At 34.9% G+C, this 22,731-nt stretch overlaps 1 protein-coding gene and 1 pseudogene across 1 annotated transcript; both read right to left on the reverse strand.

Annotated features, from left to right (window-relative positions):
• Positions 1–286: 286 nt before the first annotated feature.
• Positions 287–5,516, reverse strand: LOC126688743 (protein SIEVE ELEMENT OCCLUSION B-like). The gene is made up of 7 exons (XM_050383549.1): positions 5,134–5,516; positions 4,516–4,608; positions 3,889–4,334; positions 3,043–3,137; positions 2,777–2,907; positions 1,258–1,716; positions 287–960 (listed from the first exon to the last, which is right to left on the reverse strand). The coding sequence occupies exons 1-7, from the start codon at positions 5,326–5,328 to the stop codon at positions 364–366; spliced, it is 2,016 nt and encodes a 671-aa protein (XP_050239506.1). The 5' UTR covers positions 5,329–5,516; the 3' UTR covers positions 287–363.
• Positions 5,517–17,408: 11,892 nt separating this feature from the next.
• LOC126690188 (protein SIEVE ELEMENT OCCLUSION B-like) lies at positions 17,409–19,670 on the reverse strand (annotated as a pseudogene).
• Positions 19,671–22,731: the final 3,061 nt, after the last annotated feature.

Below are 22,731 nucleotides of genomic sequence, written 5' to 3' on the forward strand. Positions count from 1 at the left end.
TGTGAATGCTTTAACAAGGTATTATATTTCTTCAAAATTCCATCTTTGAACCTAAAAAAAGATTATTTATATATTAAAAAAAATGCTAGCAAAGTGTCATACTTACAAATAAAGATGCCTTCCATTATTGCAATGTCAAAATTTGACGTTATACAAAGATGCACCCCCCAGATGTGGGCATCAGTCACCAAATTAAGCAAGATGTCTTTTATCGAAGCATTACTCAAACACACACCCTCTTACTAGTGGCACTGGTTACTAAACAAAAAAAATCTTAAACACTATATTAGCATAAAAAGAAAAGTCTTAAACATAATATTATTATTTAGTAGCAATACAAGCTAGCAGAAGAAAAGTAGGGATCTAATGCAATCCATTCATAGAACCGTCAACGTGGCAACACTTGAAACTAATATAGGCTTCCATGACTCGTGGACACTCGGGACATTTCATATGCTCTGGGATCTTTCCAGTAGTAATGGGGATATCCACACGGCAACAACGTCGAGTAGTGTGAAGAAGCTTGTCATGGTACTCCTTGAAGCAAACTTCAAAGCCTATTTGGCGCACATACTCTTTCCATTTCTCAAACTCCTCTAACACCTTCAAAAATGAGGTCCCATGTCCACTCACCACCACTCTAGACCCTTTACTAAGCATAGCCCATCCACTCTCATTCTTGTACGAAAGAAGCTTTTGGATTTCATGTGTCACTGGGTCGGGTTCACTTTTCTTTTGTGTTTTGGAAAAGAAAAAGCTATCTATACGGTTCCAGAAATGCCCTAAGATACTGTGGTCATCCTCACCTTTGTTGCTCTTTCCAACACAAAGCAACTCTATAGAAACCCTTGTGTCCTTTATCACTGGATCGTTTGCAAGGGCATTTGCACTTTTAGTAAATTGTTGAATCCACTCTTTGTCCTTGCCACCATAGAAGAAAATGTACTTCTCCTCTTTGATCTGATTGAGCAAAATGTTTTAATCGTCAATTTTTTTTTTCCTGTACGAACATTACTAGTTTAATTATGTGTGAGATTAAATCACATATGTCTATTCTCAATATTTAATTTTATACTCTATCAATTATATCAAAATTTTTATTATTTTAAATGAGAAAAAAGATACGCATGACAAAATGTGCAGAGTATAAAGTGAAAAATATAGAGTAAGATAAAAGATTTTTATTCATTTGTGAATGTGTGTGTTAGTGCCAAAGCAATTGAGTTTTAGAACTTTTATTAGTTAAGTTAACTTTACCCAATTATGTAAATTTGGGTTTATGCCAGTCACTATGGATCCCATCCAGTCTCTTCCATTTGATAGAGCTTCTTCAACAGAGCTACTGAAAGGAAATGCCCTCATTCCCCATACCCGAATCATATGGATTGCATTTGGGCATTCCACCTTCCCTTTTGGGTTCATCACCACGATAATAGGCTTGTTCTTGAAGTGCCACTCCTCTTTGATGAACCTGATACTAGCTATGGGTGAAAAGTACTGCACTACGTACCATGGCATCTTGGACTTGAGCATCTCAAACTTCTTACGCGTGTCATCGTTCCATTGGTCAACAATCGGGATCCATACAATCTTATACTGCTCCTCCTTCCTTATTGCATCGTATATTGGCTTTAAGATCGAAATTTCATCAATAGAGATGTCCACACCCGAAATGAACAATAGAATATTCTTCTTTTTTAACACTTCAATGCTGACCTGTTTGTCAATACAATTGAGAACATCAGAGAGTCTCTATATTAGCACCAACTTTTTGCTCAAAAAAAATATTAGCACCAACTTCATACCCGATAAACTAATTATTCTTTGATTTTTTTATTGCACGTGATTCAACGAAATTAAATTACAAGTGGGTTCTAAAGGACTTGGTATTTGTTATGGTGACACATGGTTTTATCTTCGTGACAATGTTATGTTTTCCTTCTTCAAAAAATAAAAGTTCTCTTAATTAGTAGGAGTTCACCTTTTGTCCATACTAAAAATTGGTGTTTTAGCTTGATGAGAAAAACTATCATAATGAAACCAAACATTATATATCTAATTTTTTATTGTTATTATTATTATTTTTAAAAAAGTCTATATTTTAGTCAAGTTAAATTATAACTAATGAAATGTTAAGATTCTTCACACCATTTTAGCCGGTATAATGACAAAGGCGCTTTATTCTCTTTCCAAGCCCCTTTTCTTTTCTTTCTCACTTCTAGAAAATGCTTTTACCTTTGTTCCTCGGATTCTATTCCACAATTATTTCTTGACAAAAGATGAAGTTATCTTGACCTTGGTTGCAATATTGCATGTGTGGTATTCTTTCCGTATATAAAATATTTGGTGTTTTATAATGTGTGCAGCTGTTTTAGAACATGGTATCTGGGAAGATATTATCCTACAGACAATTTTTGTCCTAAGTATCTTAAGGACAATTATGAATGGCAAACATATAGTGCTTTTTTTAGTTTATAAAGCTAATATATATAGTGATACAATTATTATAACCTTTTTGAATTCCATTTCCTTAAGCTTTGACTAAATATGACATGTTTATATGGGTTCTAGTTAATTCAATTGATAAAGTCTCTTATGATTGAATAAAAATTGTAAATTTAACCCTCAACTATTTTAATAATTAAATGATATTTTTAGTCTGATAATAAAAGACAATTATCAAGAGAGCTGCTAGCAGTACAATTGAACTTGTGGCTGTGATAAGGGTTAACAGTCATGGTAACAAACTATATAATGACGTGTTAAAAGAGTGCACCGTTTTTTGAGTAGAACCATCAATGAGCAGCTGCAGATTATTCTTGGCATAAATAAGCGCCTTGAAAACCTCCATAATCTCATTAGGGGTTTGTACGAGTTTCTTGATCTTTCGATGAGCCTCCAGATCCTCTGTGTAAACAAGGATTTTTCATGAGCAGTGTGGTCCATTTTGAAGACATTGCATTGCATTTTGCAACATAGCTAGGTAAGATAGCTTTCAACATCTATGCATTCTTAAGAACGAAACCGCTTAGTGGCCTTTACCTATTTGTTGTTTGCAAAGTTGAATCTGCTTCTTTAATATGCTGAGGACAATGTTGAGCTTCTGAGCAAAGTGGGATAGTTCCTGCACCTGGTTCCTGAAAAGGGGGCAACCATTTGCGTTAATTTTTTATGGAAAAATTACAATTTATTCTATGTGGTTTGCTTCTATATATTATAACTCAATTTAGTTCTCAAATTTTTAATTTTATAATTGACCCCTTTAAATTTTGAATAAAATTAAATTGTTAAGCTTTTGTCCAAAGTAACAGATTTTGGAGGACGAATTTCAATTACAACCTATTTTATTTCTTGTAGTTTAACTCTAATACAATCTAGTCACACAAATATTTTAATTCCTAAATTTTGAAGTCCTAAAGTTTCTATTTAGAATAAAATTATTAAAGGATTTTTGAAGGAGATTCTGACGATTTCATTTTGGTCGCGGACACCTATATACCATGAGCTGTATGGTAATTTAGTCCAATTTAATAAAAAAATTTATAAAAAAATATTTTTAATGGTAAATGATAATATCTTTTTAGAACTATCAACAATAACTAGATTTCTTTCTATTAATTACCCACTTATATTATAACGACAACAATACCATTTTCACAACTTCTATTGAAAAATCTTTTCACAAGATTTAATTTTCACTCAATTGTGAAAACTAAATACCCATTTCACAACAGAAAACGTGGGGATGAAACTTCACAAAAGGTTTTTGACTAAAGTTTGTGAAAACAAGATTGCTCGTATGGTAATTAATAAGACTTATAACACGTATAGGAATGGGAAGTACTTCAAAGATTTGATCAAAACAATTTGACAGAGATAAAAACTTACTCTTCATTAGTGAGGCCACACATCTTAGTTGAGCAAGCTACAACAGTTATGATAGCCCAATAGACATCGACTGGAATACGGTCCATGGCAATTAACAATGCAGGTACATCCCTTGTATCATAGATAGATAGCTTCTCCAACTCAAAGATGCACTCTATCACTTCCAATGTGGCCTTGATCAGGTTGTTAAGTTCAACCAATGCTCTTCGATGTTTTTGAAGGCCTGGGCGCCTTAAGATAACAGGTACTCGCTTTAAGATCCCAATTGATTTGGCGAGTTGGTCTGATGGGTGAAGTTGGGCAAGTAGCCAGAAATCCCCATATTCTATAGCAAAAGCAGCAAGTGTGAGCACTGCCTTTGCATCCCACGAATAGCTTGACAGTTTGTTAAGTATTGACATTGTTGTCTTGTGCGCAATTTCCTCACCAGGAGTCTTGCATTGCATCTGACATTACAAATCTTTTATTATGAAAAATTTTAATCTAATAATTTAAAATGATGCTTACTGGAATAATAATTGATAAATTAAGAAATAATAAATTTAATCACTTAAGCATTATTTAAACACTTTTAATTATAAATATTAATTTAATTATTTTTAAACAAAATTATATCATTCTAATTACCTCACTGGAAATTTTCTTTAGTGTACACAATGGTGGATTAAAGTTGGCCTTAGGGGTCTTGTCTTCCAAGCTGTCCAAGTGTACTTGGGTACCCTGCAGTGAGTGTAAATAATTGTATTGAGAAGAATAAAGAGGAAAATTATTTTTCTGAGTAATGTTAGTTGAGTTGGCATCTTTATTGGTTCTTGTAGGGTCACATCACTTCATTAGTTATCATTAACCATCTACAATAATTAAGAAATATTTTATGAAAATTGTTGTAATTAACTCTAAAATTTTTATATTTGTCCAGCCTCAGTAATCTAGAACACACCCAAATGCTTCAACTTTGATTCTCATACCTATGCTCATACCAACAAAATGGACTTGCATTACATATCCCTCATTTTAAAGAAACAAAAAATGAAAAGCAACCTTGTGTGCTTTTTCCACTTCGTTAAGGCTGAAGTGGTTTTTCAATTTCTTTGGTAAAAGTAATGGCTACCCTACCTCACTATAGTGTATTCCAAACTATGGAATGCTTCAGTCCAAGTTAAAATTCCGACTTAGGAAGAAGAAAATAGACCAGAGAGAGAGAGAGAGAGCATCTTATTCTAATAAATAATTATGGTAGTGTACCAGTGCAACATGGTCAACAATCAGGGTGGCACGCTTAAGGATGTTTTCGACGAGAAAGAAAAGAGACTCAACATCAAACTTTTCGTCACCATGAACATGGGTTGCATAAATGTGGTTCATGATGTCGTGGTCGGACATGGTTAACACGCTCAGCTCACTTTGTTGTACTGAACTCGGCACCAACTTGCTGCCCATAATGGATTACTAATTGGGTAACACAAGAAAAAAAAAAAAAAAAAGAAAGGTTAGAAAATCACAAGGTTTGGGGCAGAAGAGTGAAGGTTTGCTTGAGTTCTTGTTGCGAAAAAAACTTGAGCTTTTTATAGCCATCCAACACCGAATACTATAGGTCACAAGGAAAATCTAGTACTATATTACTTTCTTTACGAAATAAGTTACCAGAATTCACGTCAGCGAGATATTAACATTAAGCCTAATGCACAGGTACACTACCACAATTAATTGTTCTATTTCTAGCCAATCGAGAGTGGTCCATGTTGTTCGCTTTATCCACATGAAATGTATGCAGAACAGGAAGAAGTGTGTGAATTATTGAAAAAATAAGTCACTAGTTTGGGCCCGATCATTCATTTCTGTCTGTTGTTTTGGAGTTCCTGCCATTGGATTCAATAATTGATGCCAATGGGAGAAGGGGTCTAATCAATAAATAAGGAAAATGGTAAAAGAGTTTTCGGATTTGTGGTGGAGTTGGATACTTGGATGCCATGATAGTTGTAAACCTAGCTAGCTGAAACAATCTGGGAATGAAACTTTTCAATCTCACCCTTTGAGTGTCTTGATACTTCATTGCAGGTACCTTCTCAACAAATTCCACTCTCTTGAAGTCAAGCAAAGAAAAAGGAAATGAAATTTTGGTGCAGACTTTTTGGCAAAGGGGGTGTGATAAATGAAGCTTTTATACTTTATTGAGATCCCATACATCTATGTTAAGCGTTATGCTTCGGGAGTTTTCCATTGTTATTAATTTCCACACACACACAAAAAAAAAAAATAATAATAATAATAAAATAATTCTTTTGCTATTAAAGTAGTGTCTTAACTTGCAACCCCAAAAAAAAAATGCCAGTAAAAATGTTGCCTAGAAATCATAGGATAAAAAAAAATGACTGAAACTATAGCTGTTACAAATTTTATTACTATGAAACTTATAATTAAATTAATATGTCAACTTTAAAACATAAAACATAATATATATATATATATATAATTTAGAAATTTATATATTATATTATTTATATTGCACCAATTACATTTGTAAGGACTCAATTTGTAACGACTCAAAATGATACTGGGTTCGCACGTAAAAGAGACCCAAACAATATCATTTGTAGAGCATGGGTTTGAAAGGCTAGGTCTTGGTCACCGGACGGTAGTTCGGGTTGGCTCCGGTCAGTGAATCTCGTCCGAGGAGCCTGGAGAGCTCTATGCTCTTCTTATTCTCCTTGTTTCTAGGACACCATGGCTGGGAGGACAGGTTGTCCCCCCCCCCCCCCCCTCTCTCTCACACTGCCTCTCTTATCCTTTTATACGGGCATTTATCCTCTCACTAGCGTCCACGTATAAGCTCACTTTCCTAGGACTTAAGACCTATCCTGTCAGCCCATATCTAGAGTGGTTGGGGGTGGTTGTAAAAACTGAAAAGTATGGCTCTGTCAGGTGCAGAGTATTGAATGGCAGTAATGGCAGCTTTCCCTTTGTCCTTGGTCGTTATACTATCCAACGTCTCTTTCTCTATTGACATAGATATTTTAGATTTTTTCCCAAACTGTTCCTATACCGTTTTTGCCCTTTGTTCCAGGGGGACCCCGGATATGCCGAGGACAAAATCATCCTCGGCTGTGTCTCAAGACTGTTTGGACATTTATTACCCATCCTCGGCTATACCCTTCCTCGGCTTGGGCCTTAGGCCCCAATGTAAAAATGGGCCAAGGCCACCAATTATTAGGCCCCACAATAGCCCTTCAAAATCCTGCTGTCCGACCTCTTGGTCGGAAAGGAGGGTTTTGATGATGCCAAGCCTTTATTACGGTTCGTTTAGCTCTGCCCTTCATTAATGTTGGCGTCTCTTCATCTGCTTAGGAAATGCGTCGGGTTACGAGACATTCTTCTAGATTTACACACGATGCGCTCCCGTTGTTTTAGTGTACGAGGCGCGTCTTTAATAAATTTCCTTTACGAGGCCAATCAAATCTGACAGTTACAGATGACATTGGGGAGTTGAACAGACGCTACCTTACTTGCAGATCTTCTTGGAGATATGTACGGATTAAATGTCACTGAATTCACCTTCCATATAAGAGGCCAAACGAAAGGGTATTCGCTTCGCGTAAAGACTCTTTAACTTTCCTAAACCCTCAACTCTCAAGCTGTGCTCTAAGTCTTCCTTATCAGCATAGCCGCAGCTTATAGTGTGACACATTTGAAGTAGAAGTGGGGATGAAAAGATCACATCCTTCTCAGAAGCGTTATGTCCCTTCGAAGCTTAAGATGGCTCGGTCAGGACAGGGATGGTAGAGACTCAAGATACCTCTCATCCTCTCTTCAGCCAAAATCCGAAGCAGGGGCTCGTCGCGTCAAACTTTTGGTGCGACTGAGCTGGGGTCATCCATTATCAGTACCAGCCGCTCTCTTATGAGCATAGCTAACATGGCACCAGCGTGTTAGGAGTTAGGACTGACGCAGGGACAAAGTATCCCTGCTTCTTCCTCTCTTCCTTCAGTGGTGCCTCCTTTTACCTCCCCTTCTTCTTCTTTCCCATCACCAGATCCATCCTGGTGCTTTTCCTTCTTCCTCTTCTTCTCCTCTTCCACCAAGGGAGGTCCTCCTCTCAATATGGGTGCTACTAGGGTAGAATTTGGAAAGACTTCGGAGCAGAGCTTAAAAAGACTTCTGGCTGTTTGTTTGTCTTGTTGTTTTTTTTTTTTTTTTTTAATTTAATTTTATTGTTTTTGTAATTCGTTTTCTATATAGGCTTATTTAAGCCCTTCATTGTACGCTGTAATACCTCTTTATATTAATAAAAGTCAACACTGCTTTATTTCGTATATTCTACCTCTTTCTGAAATGGTTATGCCGTGAATAGACGTACTACAATATGACTTCTTTTTTATTTTTGTATTCTGATCGATGCTTAGGGCCGAAATCCCAGTTAATAAAAAGACCTTGCTCTGTGCTTATTGAAACTATCCGGCATAATAATGCTAATTTGAACAAATGATACTTAGGACAGAAACCCTTACTAAGAAAAAAAATATATATATTATGATGAGCTTATTAGAGCTGTCTGGCATAATAACGCCGACCTGAGAAAACAATACTTAGGGCCGAAAACCCTTACCAAGAAAAAAGATATTATTATGAACTTATTAGAGCTATCGTGTACAATAAGACCGACCTGAAAATGGGTTGTATACCCCAAACTTGAACGAGATGATGGTTGAATGCTCGGTGCCGTGTAGGAAGTAATCATCCGAGGATATATAACCCAAAATGAACAGCCCCTGCAGGTCGCTGAGTAATAAGGCGTTTCGCCATCTTCCTAATGACCTTCATAGCCTTAGCCTTTTCTGGTATTTGGTCCGAGGATTGAGCGACTTAGAATTCTCTTTAAGTAGTTGGTTTCCCCATAAGTTTGAGTCCGAGGACTATGCAATACCTTGGTTCTGTCCAAAACTTGATTTTTTAAGTAGTTGGTTTCCCCGTAGGTTTGAGTCTGAGGACCATGCAATACCTTGGTTCTGTCCAAAACTTGATTTTTTAAGTAGTTGGTTTCCCCATAGGTTTGAGTCCGAGGACCATGCAATACCTTGGTTCTGTCCAAAACTCAATTTTTTAAGTAGTTAGTTTCCCCATAGGTTTGAGTCCGAGGACCATGCAATACCTTGGTTCTGTCCAAAACTTGATTTTTTAAGTAGTTGGTTTCCCCATAGGTTTGAGTCTGAGGACCATGCAATACCTTAGTTCTGTCCAAAACTTGATTTTTTTAAGTAATTGGTTTTCCCATAGGTTTGAGTCCGAGGACCATGCAATACCTTGGTTTTGTCCAAAACTTGATTTTTTAAGTAGTTGGTTTCTCCATAGGTTTGAGTCCGAGAACCATGCAATACCTTGGTTCTGTCCAAAACTTGATTTTTTAAGTAGTTGGTTTCCCCATAGGTTTGAGTCCGAGGACCATGCAATACCTTGATTCTGTCCAAAACTTGATTTTTTAAGTAGTTGGGGGAATTAACCCCTCGGCTATGGCGTGGGACCTTGGTTTAAGGGGATTAGCTCCTCGGCCAAACCCCTAAAACCATCCGTGCTGCTGACGCTACGAAGCGCAGCCCCTAGTGAAGAAACGTAGCCCCTAGTGGAACTTTACGCTAGAACACTACATCCGGCTGTTGGAAATGATGTGACGGATTGTCTCAACCCACCACCTATACCAAGACGCAAGCCTTTCCCACAGACGACGCCAATTGTAAGGACTCAATTTGTAACGACCCAAAATGATACTGGGTTCGCACGTAAAAGAGGCCCAAACAATATCATTTGTAGAGCATGGGTTTGAAAGGCTAGGTCTTGGTCACCGGACGGTAGTTCGGGTTGGCTCCGATCAGTGAATCTCGTCCGAGGAGTCTGGGGAGCTCTATGCTCTTCTTATTCTCCTTGTTTCTAGGGCACCATGGCTGGGAGGACAGGTTGCCCCCCCCCCCCCTCTCACACTGCCTCTCTTATCCTTTTATACGGGCATTTATCCTCTCACCAGCGTCCACGTATAAGCTCACTTTCCTAGGACTTAAGACCTATCCTGTCAGCCCATACCTAGAGTGGTTGGAGGTGGTTGTAAAAGTTGAAGAGCATGGCTCTGTCAGGTGCAAAGTATTGAATGGCAGTAATGGTAGCTTTCCCTTTGTCCTTGGTCGTTATACTATCCAGTGTCTCTTTCTCTATTGACATAGATATTTTAGATTTTTTCCCAAACTGTTCCTATACTGTTTTTGCCCTTTCTTCCAGGGGGACCCCGGATATGCCGATGACAGAATAATCCTCGGCTGTGTCTCAAGACTGTTTGGACTTTTATTACCCATTCTCGGCTATACCCTTCCTCGGCTCGGGCCTTGGGCCCCAATGTAAAAATGGGCCAGGGCCACAAATTATTGGGCCCCACAACATTCATTATCACTCGATTTATAAGCATTTATAATAAAATTGATAATAATTTAGCATTTTTCTTTAAAAATTATTATCAAGAAAAATGTGGCTTAGAGACACTGCCCCACAATACGGGCCTTAACAAGAAAGTCAAGAATTTAAGTTTGGGAGATTATGACTTCCCAAAAATTTGATTTGATTGGATATTAATTGACTTTGTGTTATGTGGATGGGTGTTGAGTCTCACATCGAGTATATTAGGTTGATTTAGACTTTATTAACAACTATTCATATAATTTAATCAGTACTTTATAAAAGTAGAATTAGGGGTAGATTTAGATGAAAGTCATATTACATTACCGGCACGTTTCCATTATAGAAAGGCCTAACTTTTATGATAATAAATTTTTTTAAAATGATTTTGCACTATTTGTCTCATGAATGAAACTATAGATAATACAAATTTTACTACATAAAAATTATAAACTAGTGTATCACCAACCACCCAAAAAAAAAGTAATTAAAAAATCTATTAATTAATTATGTTGTTGAAGTTTACCAATCCTATTCTAATTCACAAAAAAGTTAAATCAAATATCCATCAATGGAGTATGATGGAGGGACCAAAAGAGTTTAGTTCAGAACATTGGGGACTAGAATTGATTATTTTAAACTTTAAATACTACATCTGCTTATAGGTAAAAGTTCATGGACCAAACAATAATGAAAAATATCTTCCATTCTATTGAGCTTGTTGAGTATGATTTTTCTTTTCATTATTATCTTGCATTTTTCTATTGTTCCAAATACAAAAAATACTAAAAGCATGATATGAAAATGTTTATTCTTCATGTCTCCTATTTTTTGGGTTGCAAATGAGCAAAGTCAAATAATGTATATTACAAGTTCATGATTGTTTATTTAAATTTATTTCAAACATGAGCCAAACTTGAGCTTATTACTAAATTAGATTGTATGTTCAAATTTGGCATATTTTCTTGTCGAACAAGCTTTAGCTTGTTCATGAGGTATTTGATTAATTTATTATTATTTTTATATATTATACACAATAATCACTACGACTAAATATTTTTACTCATTCACAAATCACAAATCTATGATAATAATTTATATCAAAATTAAAATTGAAATTGTATCATTTTAGTTAATTAGAAAAAATGATTTTTTTTCGAACTTATAAAAATTAGATTCACAAATTAAACCTTGTATAGTTGAAGATTATGTATAATTGCACTAAAAATAGACTATTTATATTGTCGATAAATTATTAAATAATTGATATTTTATGAATTTATTTACAAATTTACAAAATCTAATCTCAAATGTTCATAAATATAATTAAACATTTATAGTTATAAACATATAATACTCAATAGTTGAGTTTGAGCAAGCTTAAACTTAACTAATTTATTAAATAAATTAACATAAACAAATATTCTTCATTAGAAATGTTAGAACTATAAATTATTTTACAACATTTTTTACAAATTGTTGATGTGGTGAATAGTTATTGATAAGTGATGTTAGTGATAGGTCAAGATGACCACAATAATAGTTTGTAAAAATGTTGTAAAATAATTTGTAACTATAACATTAATTTTTTTCATTATTATGAGATCCTGGAATTTTGTCATTTTCACTATGTTTAGAGGGGAAAGAAGAGAAAATAAGGGAGGAGATGTAATTTCCTCTACTAGGTTGCTAATTAGAGAGAAAAGAAATGCATAGAAACAATTTCCTTTGAGCTGGTTTTTGGCAACTGGTCCAAAACGGGTGGAAATTGAAGAGAAACGATATTTCTTTTCCTTTTCTCTTCCCTTCTTTTGCTTTACGCTATGTTTGGTTGAAGTTGAGGGAAGGGAAGAGAAAGGAAAAGAAGAAAAGATGGGGAAGAGAAAAGAAAATATTTTCTTTTGAGGTGTTTGGATATTGGATGGAAAGGAAGTAAGAAATGATGAAGATTTTTGTTTGGTTTACAAAAAGAGGGGAAAGGAAAATGTGTATTTTTACATTCATGTCCCTCGAAAAATTAAATAGTAACATAACTTATGAGGGGCATTTTAGAAATTTTATGATATAAAAAGAAAAAATGATGCCATATCTTTCTCCCTTTCCTCCTCTTTCTGCCCAATTTGGGTTGATAGCATAATGCTGGGTTCCACTTAACAGATTTTACTCCAAATCAGCCCCTCTCCTTTTCCCTCTTCCAACCAAACCAAGGAAAGAGCTACTTTTCCCTTCTCTTCTTTTCTTTTCCCTCTTAATCCTTCCAATCCAAACATAGCCTTACTTATTGTTTTTCTCTTCCTCTTCCCTCACTTGCAACCAAACAAAGCGTTTATCTGATCAATACTATCCATATTGCATAGAACACCAAGTTACTTGACGCTAAGAATATATAAAATAAGACAATTTGTACCACAATTAGTCAATATGATGAATTGTAAGTGATAGATATACATCTTTACATAAACCTATTATCACACGTTTACGACTCACAATTCTTTAAGTGGGCAAATTATGTTATTTTATGTATCTCTAACATTATTAGGCTAAAAAAAATATGTGATGGGGGTGTGATAGCTTTAGCAATGAATTAAACCATGTGATGATAATTAAAAAAAAAAAAAATACTATAGGTTATTTTTTTTTTTTTTTGAAAGCATACTATAGGTTATTAAGCAACATTTTGTCATGTTTTGCTTTTACTTATCCAGTAATTTCCTTTTAGATACAATCAATCAGAAGACATAATAAATGATGTTTCAGATCAGGTGTAACTAGGCGAGTAATGACCTAAAAGGCAAAAGCTCGCATACCCATGCAGCACGTGATTCTTGGGATTCCCTTTTTATTTTTTTTTTATATTATGATAAAGTATGGGTTTAGATTCAGTGTTTCCCGTTGAATTTTGTGTCGCATTTTTTATTTATTTATTTTTATTTTCATGCGTTTAAGGGAGAGACGAAAGTTATTGTTCATAAAATTCACTGTTTATATACTGTTTACAGATTAAAAAATATTAAAAATGAGTCTCATAGTACTATTCACACATTTAAAAATTATTTTATTACAGTGTTTTCAGTTTAAGTAACAATAAATTCAATCTAAACACACCCTAAAGTAAAATAAAAAACCAAAACCCCTTTTTTTTGGCCGTTTGAGTGTACTGAATTACCCATCATTCATGTTGCACGTTTTTATATTTTTATCGACAGACGTGACACGACACAAATATTTTATGTAGCAGTTTGACAATGCTGTCTGTCACCAACCACTGAGCTGAGCAGAGCAGTGTTGTAATTAATAATTATTGATATTTGTGCATGTGGCATGCTCTCTGTAAAAATAGTCTGAATCCGTACACTAATATCATTACATCCTATCTTTTCTTTACCTTTTTTCTTTCTTTTACTTTTTTAAGATTTATTAACAAACACTTTTTATATATATTAGTAATTTATTTTAAAAAAAAATTTATAAAAAAATAAAAAAGTGATTTATTATTTTAACCATTTTTTCATTTTTTTTTTCTCAAAATAAATGATTAATATGACCTAAAACACATTAACCGAACTTTTTTTTTTTCTTTTTTATGTTTTTGACCTTTTCTTTTTCTCCTGTCATAATGGATAATGTCATTCCCGGTCAAAAAGAGAAGAATAATTTGATGGGAAAAGCTCTGGATAAGCAGCGGTTTAGATTTTTTTTTTTAATAATTTTTTTATATTTTATTTTTTAGCAATTTTACCATCTGTTTGGTAGTAATTATTTTCAATAACTTATTTATAATATTTATCAAAAATATAATCTTTGATCATTTTTATGTTAACTATGTGACAGAAAACTAAAAATTTTGAATTTTGAATTTTGAATTTTGAATTTTGAAAAAAAAATTAAAAATGAGATTATTTATAACAAAAAAAAATGAAACAAAAAAGAAATTCTTTTTAACAAATAAAGAAAAGCTAAATGCACTCTTAATCTCTATTGCGTTAATACTTTTAATATTCACCGAATGATTGGAACCACATTTTCTTTTAACAATAGAAAATTTTATTTATATCAACTTATAATTACAACAAAGGAAACTAATTAGGATCCTCAAAAAAAAAAAAAAAATGATGTCGCGAAAGTTAAAAGAAAACAAACACGTTACTTTCTAAGTGGAAAAAGAACTAAATACGTTTGCTTCTAAATGAAAAGTTCGAATTTATGAGGGGTCTTTTAAATCCATAAAGTAATAAGGTTTTGGAATCCACTATAAAGAAACAATAGATAGAGTTTGAAATTTTAGTAATCTAAAAACTGAATTGTCATGAAGGGTATAATGCATTTAAATAGTGAAAAAGAAAACCTAAGACGGCTAAGAAAATACCCAAAACTCCTAATTCGTGGTAATCACATAATTAGGTGGCAAAATAGTAATTTTTACAAAAAATAGAAAAATTGAGATAATTGTAGAAATTGAATTTCCTGCCTCTAAGAGACATCCCAAAAAAAAAAAAAAAAAAAAAAAAAGACCTTATTCAAACTTTTAAATTAAAAGTTATTAAGGAAAACAAATATTACCAAAATGGAAAAATCACTATTTTTAGGACCTTAACGAAAGAATTCGCCAAAATTAGAGCGACCCTAGAGGCAAAACCTCAAGTCTTGATCAGAATGCCGTTTCTCTTCAACTCTCCCATTTCCTAGCAATTCCAACATCATCGCCTTGATGACTTCTACTGACACCCCCTTAATCTTGCGTTTTGATTTATGACGCCTTCATTACTCCAGGAAGGCCTATGTTGTCTATTCGACATCACTTCAAGGAAGGCAAAAGGCCCAGATACTAAATAAAAAAATGTCCCAAAATCTATTCTTAAGAGCCCAGCCTGCAAGAGCATTGGGTGGGGGAGCTTTGTTAGCTTTCTTTATGGGTTTTCTGATTTTCTGCAACTTTATGTTGAATGGACTCAATACATAGCTTAGAGAATGACCGGATCCACATGTTTTTTTTTTCAATATAATCAATTATTTATCACTTTAGAGAGCTGTGTTTCAGAATTAATAAGACAAATAAAGTGCCTTTCAAATTTCTGTAAAACTCAATTCTATCCTTAAGCATAAAAATTAAGATGCCTTTCAACATAGTTAATCCTCACTTTTCTATTCATCCTTTGAGTAGAGTCCATATTTTTAGGTTGGCAAATTGTGATTAAATATAATCATTTTATAATGTTTTTGATGAGTTTTGAGTATGTTAAAGGTGTATTTTATAATCCCAGATAAACACCAAAATTCAGATCAAGAAAAATTCATGTAATGCAAGAAAAATGAAGTTTCTGTAATTTTAACTATAGGCTCAATTCCTCTCAACCGATCAAGATTCACGAATTAGCAAAAATCTAAAATGCAAAAAAGCTCGCAACTTGCTCAATTTAAGCCCAATTCATGATTTGTTTGTTGCGCTATTTAAAGGGCATCATAAGCCGTCCCTATAGAGACTTTTTAGATAGAGAAGTCACTATTTGTGCGGCTAGGATTTGTATAACAAAATTTCACTCAATCTAACTATACTAGAGACATTCAAAGTAGATATAAGCCTCCATCTATTCAACTCATGAGAGTTCAATATCATATAGAGAAAAATCAACACAGTATTGTTGTTGCCATAGTGCAGATCTGTATGAAAACATAAAGCAATCCAATCTACAACAGTTGTTGATCTAAACCTTCAAGTGGATTTCTTGGAGTCACAAATAGGGAAGTTTATGTGCAATCAGTTAACCATAGTTGCTAAATAATCTTTAAGCGAAAATCTTAGAGTCACAAACATGGTAGTTTATGTGCAACAGTCCATAATAGAAAATATTGTAGATTTGGAGTTACATGCGATCACGACCAGTATGTGCTACATGATAACAATAGATTTAGGGTTAAGATTATTGTACAAATTTCGATTTTATTAATGGACATGTTGCTACTATTTAGGATAAATCATCTCCAAGTTTTTTTACTGTGAAACCACAAGTTCTTCGATTTTCTTGGATCACCATATTGTTGTCTTCTGTTATTTCTGTTGAATTTACTGTTTTAATCCTTTATTCATGATATATTTAATCCGATATACTACACCTAGCCCCCTATTTTTCACCACCTCTTCGGATTATTTTTTCTTTTTATCGATTTTTGGTTTGATCTTCGTGCAGCTATTTGGAGGCATTTCTGAGTTTTGTTTCTTCAAACTATATATGCTTGGAAAGCTTTGGATGTCTAGTTCCAATAGTCCTGTCCTTTCCAGATTTGGAGCTATGTTCATTGAGATATGGCATTTGGAAGCAAATGACGTAGTCGCTGAAAAATCCTGTGACGTTTTTCTTTGAAAATTTTGTATCTTCCAATCCAAGGCAAATATCATCAAGCCCTTTTTATGAGAGGTATTCCAAATGTCATTCTTCAAGTTGGTTCAACTGGATCACTCCAGTTCTTGCCTAATCAGTACAGTTTATAACGCGAAGTTGGGCCAAAAACAATATGTTTTTCCTTTAAAAAAGAGAGAGAAGATTTTAGTAGAGTTTTTGGTATTTTGATGATATCTTACCCGTTTTAGCTCCAATTTTGGCTCGTAAACTATCATTTTAAAGGGAAAAATACGTCCTATGAGATGGTCCAAGATTCAACTTGATCCGACAGTTGGATCATAAAGTCAACTTTTTGACCATACTCGGTTAGGGACGCATGAATCGAAGCTGGACAAAATACAGTATCGACACTAATTACTACTACTATTGAAAGGTATCCACCATACCAAATGCCATTGATTGATATTACTCTCCAGAGCTTCGAAGTGAAAGTTATTGCTTCTCTCTGCCCTCTCTCACTCTATGATTGTTATTATCGTAATTTGTTTGGTTCTATTGCCATGCATAATAAATATTTAAATACACCCTCCAATTGCAACACGAACATCAAACGATTACATAGATAAATTTCTAAACATGGGCATCGGATTACCATCGTAATCAAGATTCCCTTATTGTAGAATTACACTTACACATCACATACATCACACAAGTGGTACTCGTTACAAACTTAGACACATAATTATTTGGGAGAGAGAGAGAGAGAGAGAGAGAGAGAGAGAGAGATTGTCATTTAGTGCAGTGCATTCATAGGACCATCAATGCGGCAACACTTATAGCTGATATAAGTCTCTATGAAACGAGGACACTCGGGGCATTTAATATGCACTGGGGCCTTTCCAGCATTCATGGGGATGTCAACATGGCAACAATGGCGACCTGCTTGAATAATCTTCTCATGGTGATCCTTGAAACAAATTTCAAAGCCAACCTCATGCACTAGCTCCTTCTTTTTGTCAAACTCCTCCAAAACCTTCAACATTGTTGTCCCATTACCACTAACCACCAATCTAGATCCTTTGTTTAGCACAGCCCATCCACTTTCAATCTTGTATGAAAGCAACTTTTGGATTTCTTGAGTTACAATGTCTTGTTCAGTCTTCTTGTGAGTCTTAGAGAAGAAAAAACTCTCTATGCGGTTCCAGAAATTCCCTAAGATGTTGGGTTCATCCTCCCCTTTACTGCCCTTTCCCACGTAGAACAACTTAATGGAAATCTTTGTATCCTTCATGGCTGGGTCATTAGCCAAGGTAGTTGCTTTCTTGTTAAATTGTTGGATCCATTCATTGTCCTTGCCTCCATAGAAGAAAATACACTTCTCTTGTTTGATCTGATTAAACAACAAAGCAATAATTTTATTTGAATTAATCTGTTTAAAATTTGCTTTTCAAAGTGCATGAATATGTGTACATGTCATTGTGTGTGACCATGATCCCTCATCACCTATGTGATCCTCTCCATTTAACTTGAAATGGAGAAAAATTCTATTTCATCATTAAAATTTTATTTTAAACAATATATAACGCCACATCATTTAAAATTTTGATGTGACAGTAAATACACTTATAGATTCGTAAACCCTAATGTTTATATTTAGACTATAAAATGAATTCGTTTCAAATGCAGAGGATTTAATATGGAATGTAAGTATTTATATATATTTAGATTTGAGAAAATAAGTAAATAACTTTACCCAATTTGAAACATCTGGGTGAATGTCAAACCATACTGATCCTATCCCATCCGCTCTATTAGTAAGAGTTTCTTCAACCGTAGTAGTGAAAGGAAAGGCCTTCATTCCCCATACTCGGATCATGTGGAGTACTTTGGGTGTTCCACCTTCCCTTGTCGATTCATCACCACGAGGATTGGCTTATTTTTGAAGTTTCACTCCTCTTTAATGAACTTGATGCCTACTACTGGTGAAAAGTACTGCACTAAGTACCATGGCATCTTAGACCGCAGCATCTCAAACTTCTTTTGTAGTTCATCGTTCCATTGCTCCACAATTGGGATCCACACGATTTTATATTTATCTTCCTTTCTTATTCCTTCATAAATTGGCTTGAGAATCAAAATATCATCGATGGTGATGTCTAGGGCCGAAATGTAAAACAAAACATTCTTCTTTTTCAGCACATCGATATTAACCTATTTATGCAATACAATTATGAAAATTGAGCTATGTTAGGTTGAAGTTGTAATATTTTAATAATTAAATAGATGATGTAATTATTGCATAGTTTAGATCGAATATAGTGGTGTTGAGGCTTATTTTGACAAGCCCAATAAGAGAAAAAGCCCAGCAACACGAGCAGACCAAAGTTAGCAAGCAAGAAAAAACCATTGAGCCCAAGTGGCAAGAATGAACGGCTCACGGGTTCATAAAGTGGGTCCTGAGAAAGCAAACGGGCTTGAATGGGCCCAGAAAGAGAGAAGAAGCAAACCCATGGGTAATATGTAGAAAAACGAGAAGGGGCCACAGCAGGCCCAAAGTAATGCAAGCAAAGAAAGTAAGGGGCTAATGGAAGACCCATCAGCCCCAAGGATGAGGTATAAAGTAATTGGGACAGGGAAGCTCAAAAGAGTTAGTAAAGGCCCATGGGAAAGCAGGATTGGAAAATGGCCGAGGAAGCCCAAAGAAAGCAAATGGGCCAAGGATGCCTAAGAGGGAAATGGGACACAGGAGCCCACAAACAATGTAAGAAAAGGCTCAGTGAACACACTAAGTCACTAGGAGGGAAATAAACCGCAAGCCCAAAGAAGCCCAGCAAAATTGAGTCAAACAACATTACAGCAGGAATAGCAGAGTGGTATGGCAGGAAATGCTAACAAGGCCACGAAGTGAATACAGAGTAAGTCAGGGGAAGGAAGGCCCATGATCTTACAAGGCTTAACCCCCAAAAGAAGCAAGTCATAAAGAATGGCAGATTGGAAAACAACCCACGCCATAAGAAGTCAAAAGTGCACGGCAGAACGTACAGACCAATCTCCAAATCATGGCAAATGCATGAGTAGCAGGCGAAGAAGGTGAAGCACGTGTAAGACCTAGGCACCATCAGCCTGTACCCAGCCAATATAGGAAGTGGTAGGTCATGGATTAGAGGTAAGAGAGGGCATGGTCTGGCGGTGGGGAGAGGGAAAAAACCTATTCTAGGGTTCTTGCTCAGGCTCTTTTGGGGGAAATATCCTATTGGGATGACATGCCACCCAAAAGAAGTAATGATGAGTTGGAACCACTAGGTTCATGCCATGAGGGATAGAGATAGAGAGCACACACACACTGTAACGGGTAGAAAATCCACAACAAGTAAACATACAAAATAGCCTTCTTTGTCTGGCAAAGGGGAGCGGCACAGCCAGCACAGGTAAGTGGTGGTGGCTGAACACTGACAACCAGTAAGTGGTTGGCAAGGACACCCACACCAAACAAAGGCAGTTAAGGGCTAAAACAGTAAATACTAGTCATGGCAGGCTCTATATAAAGGACCCCTTACTGTGTACTGAAGGGGGATTCGAAAAAATCACAGTAATAGGAATTTCTAGGAAAAAACATAACCAGAAGTAAGCATTGAGAAGGAAAGGAAGTAAAACAAAAGAAAAGAAAAGTAAGAAGTAACGAGAGAAAAAGAAAAATAGAGAGTTTAGAACGGCAGACATGTACCAATAGGTTGATCTTCTCTCTCTCTCAATAGCCATGCTCTCTATAAAAGGTAAAAGATCTGTATTTGGGCATAGACCATTTAGGCCTGTTCTCTCAAAGCAATTAATTTCTTCTCTGAGATTACTCGTATTGAGGGAACGATTTTCCCTTCTTGGTTTCAATTTCGTGTATTACTTGGCATGGCAAACTAACACTTTGATTTTGCTAACTCTGTTTATCCTTCACTTAGCTTATTTTGTGTACGGCGAGCCTTTTGTTGCTCACTTTTATTTATTGTGGCTAAAAGTAGCGATTGTATTTTCTTGTGTTATCCGTATTATATCTGCCCGCCATAACTTCTTTATAGCGGCTTTGCTTGTTATGGGCATGTAACCAAAGCCTGGCAGATGTAGTGTAGTTTGTGCACAAGCCGGACCAAGGTGGGTTTCAGTCGGACCGGTCCCAACTCCCTTATCTAGAAAACTCGGGCCTAGTGTAATAGAAAGCAACCCAACATTCCAAACAAGGCCCACCACCTTACAAGTGGCTCTACAACACTTGTTCTTTTGGTGCACTTGGACACGTGGCATGTGCATGTGTGTCATCAAGAGTAGATGATGATTATTCAATTCATTAAAAAGGAAATGAAATGCACTAGGTTATAACTTCTCGATATTATTTTCTGATGCAAAAATAATTGATTTTAAAAATATAATTATTTTATGAATTATTCTAAGAAGTCATGATGTTCAAAAAGGAGTTAGGGGTGTCAATTTAAATGAAGAGTCATAACTCTTCACTGTCTATAAACAAAGGACCTAAATCATAATCAAATACAAAATTTCTTAGAAAATTATTTTCAATAGAAACTTCAGAATTGTTGTTTTCAGTTGTTTACTTTGTTGGAAGGATCTCCATCTCCTTCTCCTTTTTCCTGATATATTTGATTGAAATAAATAAAATATGATCGTCTTATTAGTTTGTGTCTAATTTTATCTTTTGCCAACTAAATAAAACATTAATTGCCAAAATGAAATTATTAATTTAAAAAATAATAATTTTCATTGAATTTACTAAATCAAGTTTCTGTAGGATATTTTCTCAACAAAAAAAAAAAAAGGGGGTCTCTACAGGATAGTACTCTTTTATCACTTCATTATCGATGAGCATTAATGTAATAAGATCGTCAATTTCTCGACGGACAAAATAAATGTTATTCAGTGCAAGGCGTAATGGTCGAAAATCAATAACAGACGAAGTTATAAAAGACATTAAATACATAAAATAGCTAAGGAGTAATGTATGGACACCAACGGAAGAATAGTTGTTGATAGACAATAACAGACAGCTATTAATGCCAACGGCTTCATATCCCATAAATGCAAATATTCATTCAGACAATGAATACAAGAATTATAAAACACAACCAAACTAGAGAAATGTACACAATTTCATACTCACAATTCCTAGCCAAATTTGCTCTCTAATATAAGAAAGTAAATCATTTCACCTTGAACTGACTTTTATTATCGGAGAGCTTTTGACCAATATCACACCGGTATTCTATCATTTGGTGGTCTTTTTTTGCATATTAATCATCGGAACAACTTATCATTGTCCATCAGCATAGACGAAGAGGCAACTAATGATTTTTAGTATCATCAATTATAAATCTAGCTTTATCCTATCATCAGTATTTTGATTCTTTCTCATCAACTTTTCTCCCGTTCACAATATGTGAACTCTGAACTTTGAAGTTTCAATGATAACGTCTGATTTATATATTGGGGTTTGGACATTTTTGAGCTCACGTTTTGCACGCTTTGACTGCCGTCAAAGACATAACACGTGGCACCCTTTGTATCTCATTTCTTTTCCACGTAGTGAAAGCAAAAGCTGAGAGAAAAGAATGTAAAAATCTGTGTAAATTTATTTAGCAGCACCAACTAATTTATAAAGAGTGATTGCTGTATTTAATTAAAGAAGACAAAACAATAAGTTAAAAGAAGCTTGATTGGCAGGGTCGATCGAACATATGCCCTACTGGACAGACCTCCAAATTTTCTAAGGACAAACTCTTTGAAGAGTAGCTTATCAGAAAAAAAAAAAAAAAAAAAAAAAAAAAAAAAAAAAAAAACTCTTTAAAGATTACAGATAATAGGGAGTGAGGAGGCCAAAAGATGTGACGGCTGAGGAGGACGTTGCATTGGGTAGTGGTCACAGTTAATTAATGTGAGAAGACCACAGGATGTGAAAGGGATAGTACGCATTGGCTTGAAAATGTAGACAGATGTACCTAATTTAATTACAATGTACAAGCTCTTTGAAGATAAGGATTTGGAGATTGGATAAAATGAATGTGGGAATGCG

The sequence above is a fragment of the Quercus robur genome, chromosome 6 (genome assembly GCF_932294415.1).
Source record: "Quercus robur chromosome 6, dhQueRobu3.1, whole genome shotgun sequence".
In the NCBI taxonomy this organism is placed as follows: domain Eukaryota; kingdom Viridiplantae; phylum Streptophyta; class Magnoliopsida; order Fagales; family Fagaceae; genus Quercus; species Quercus robur.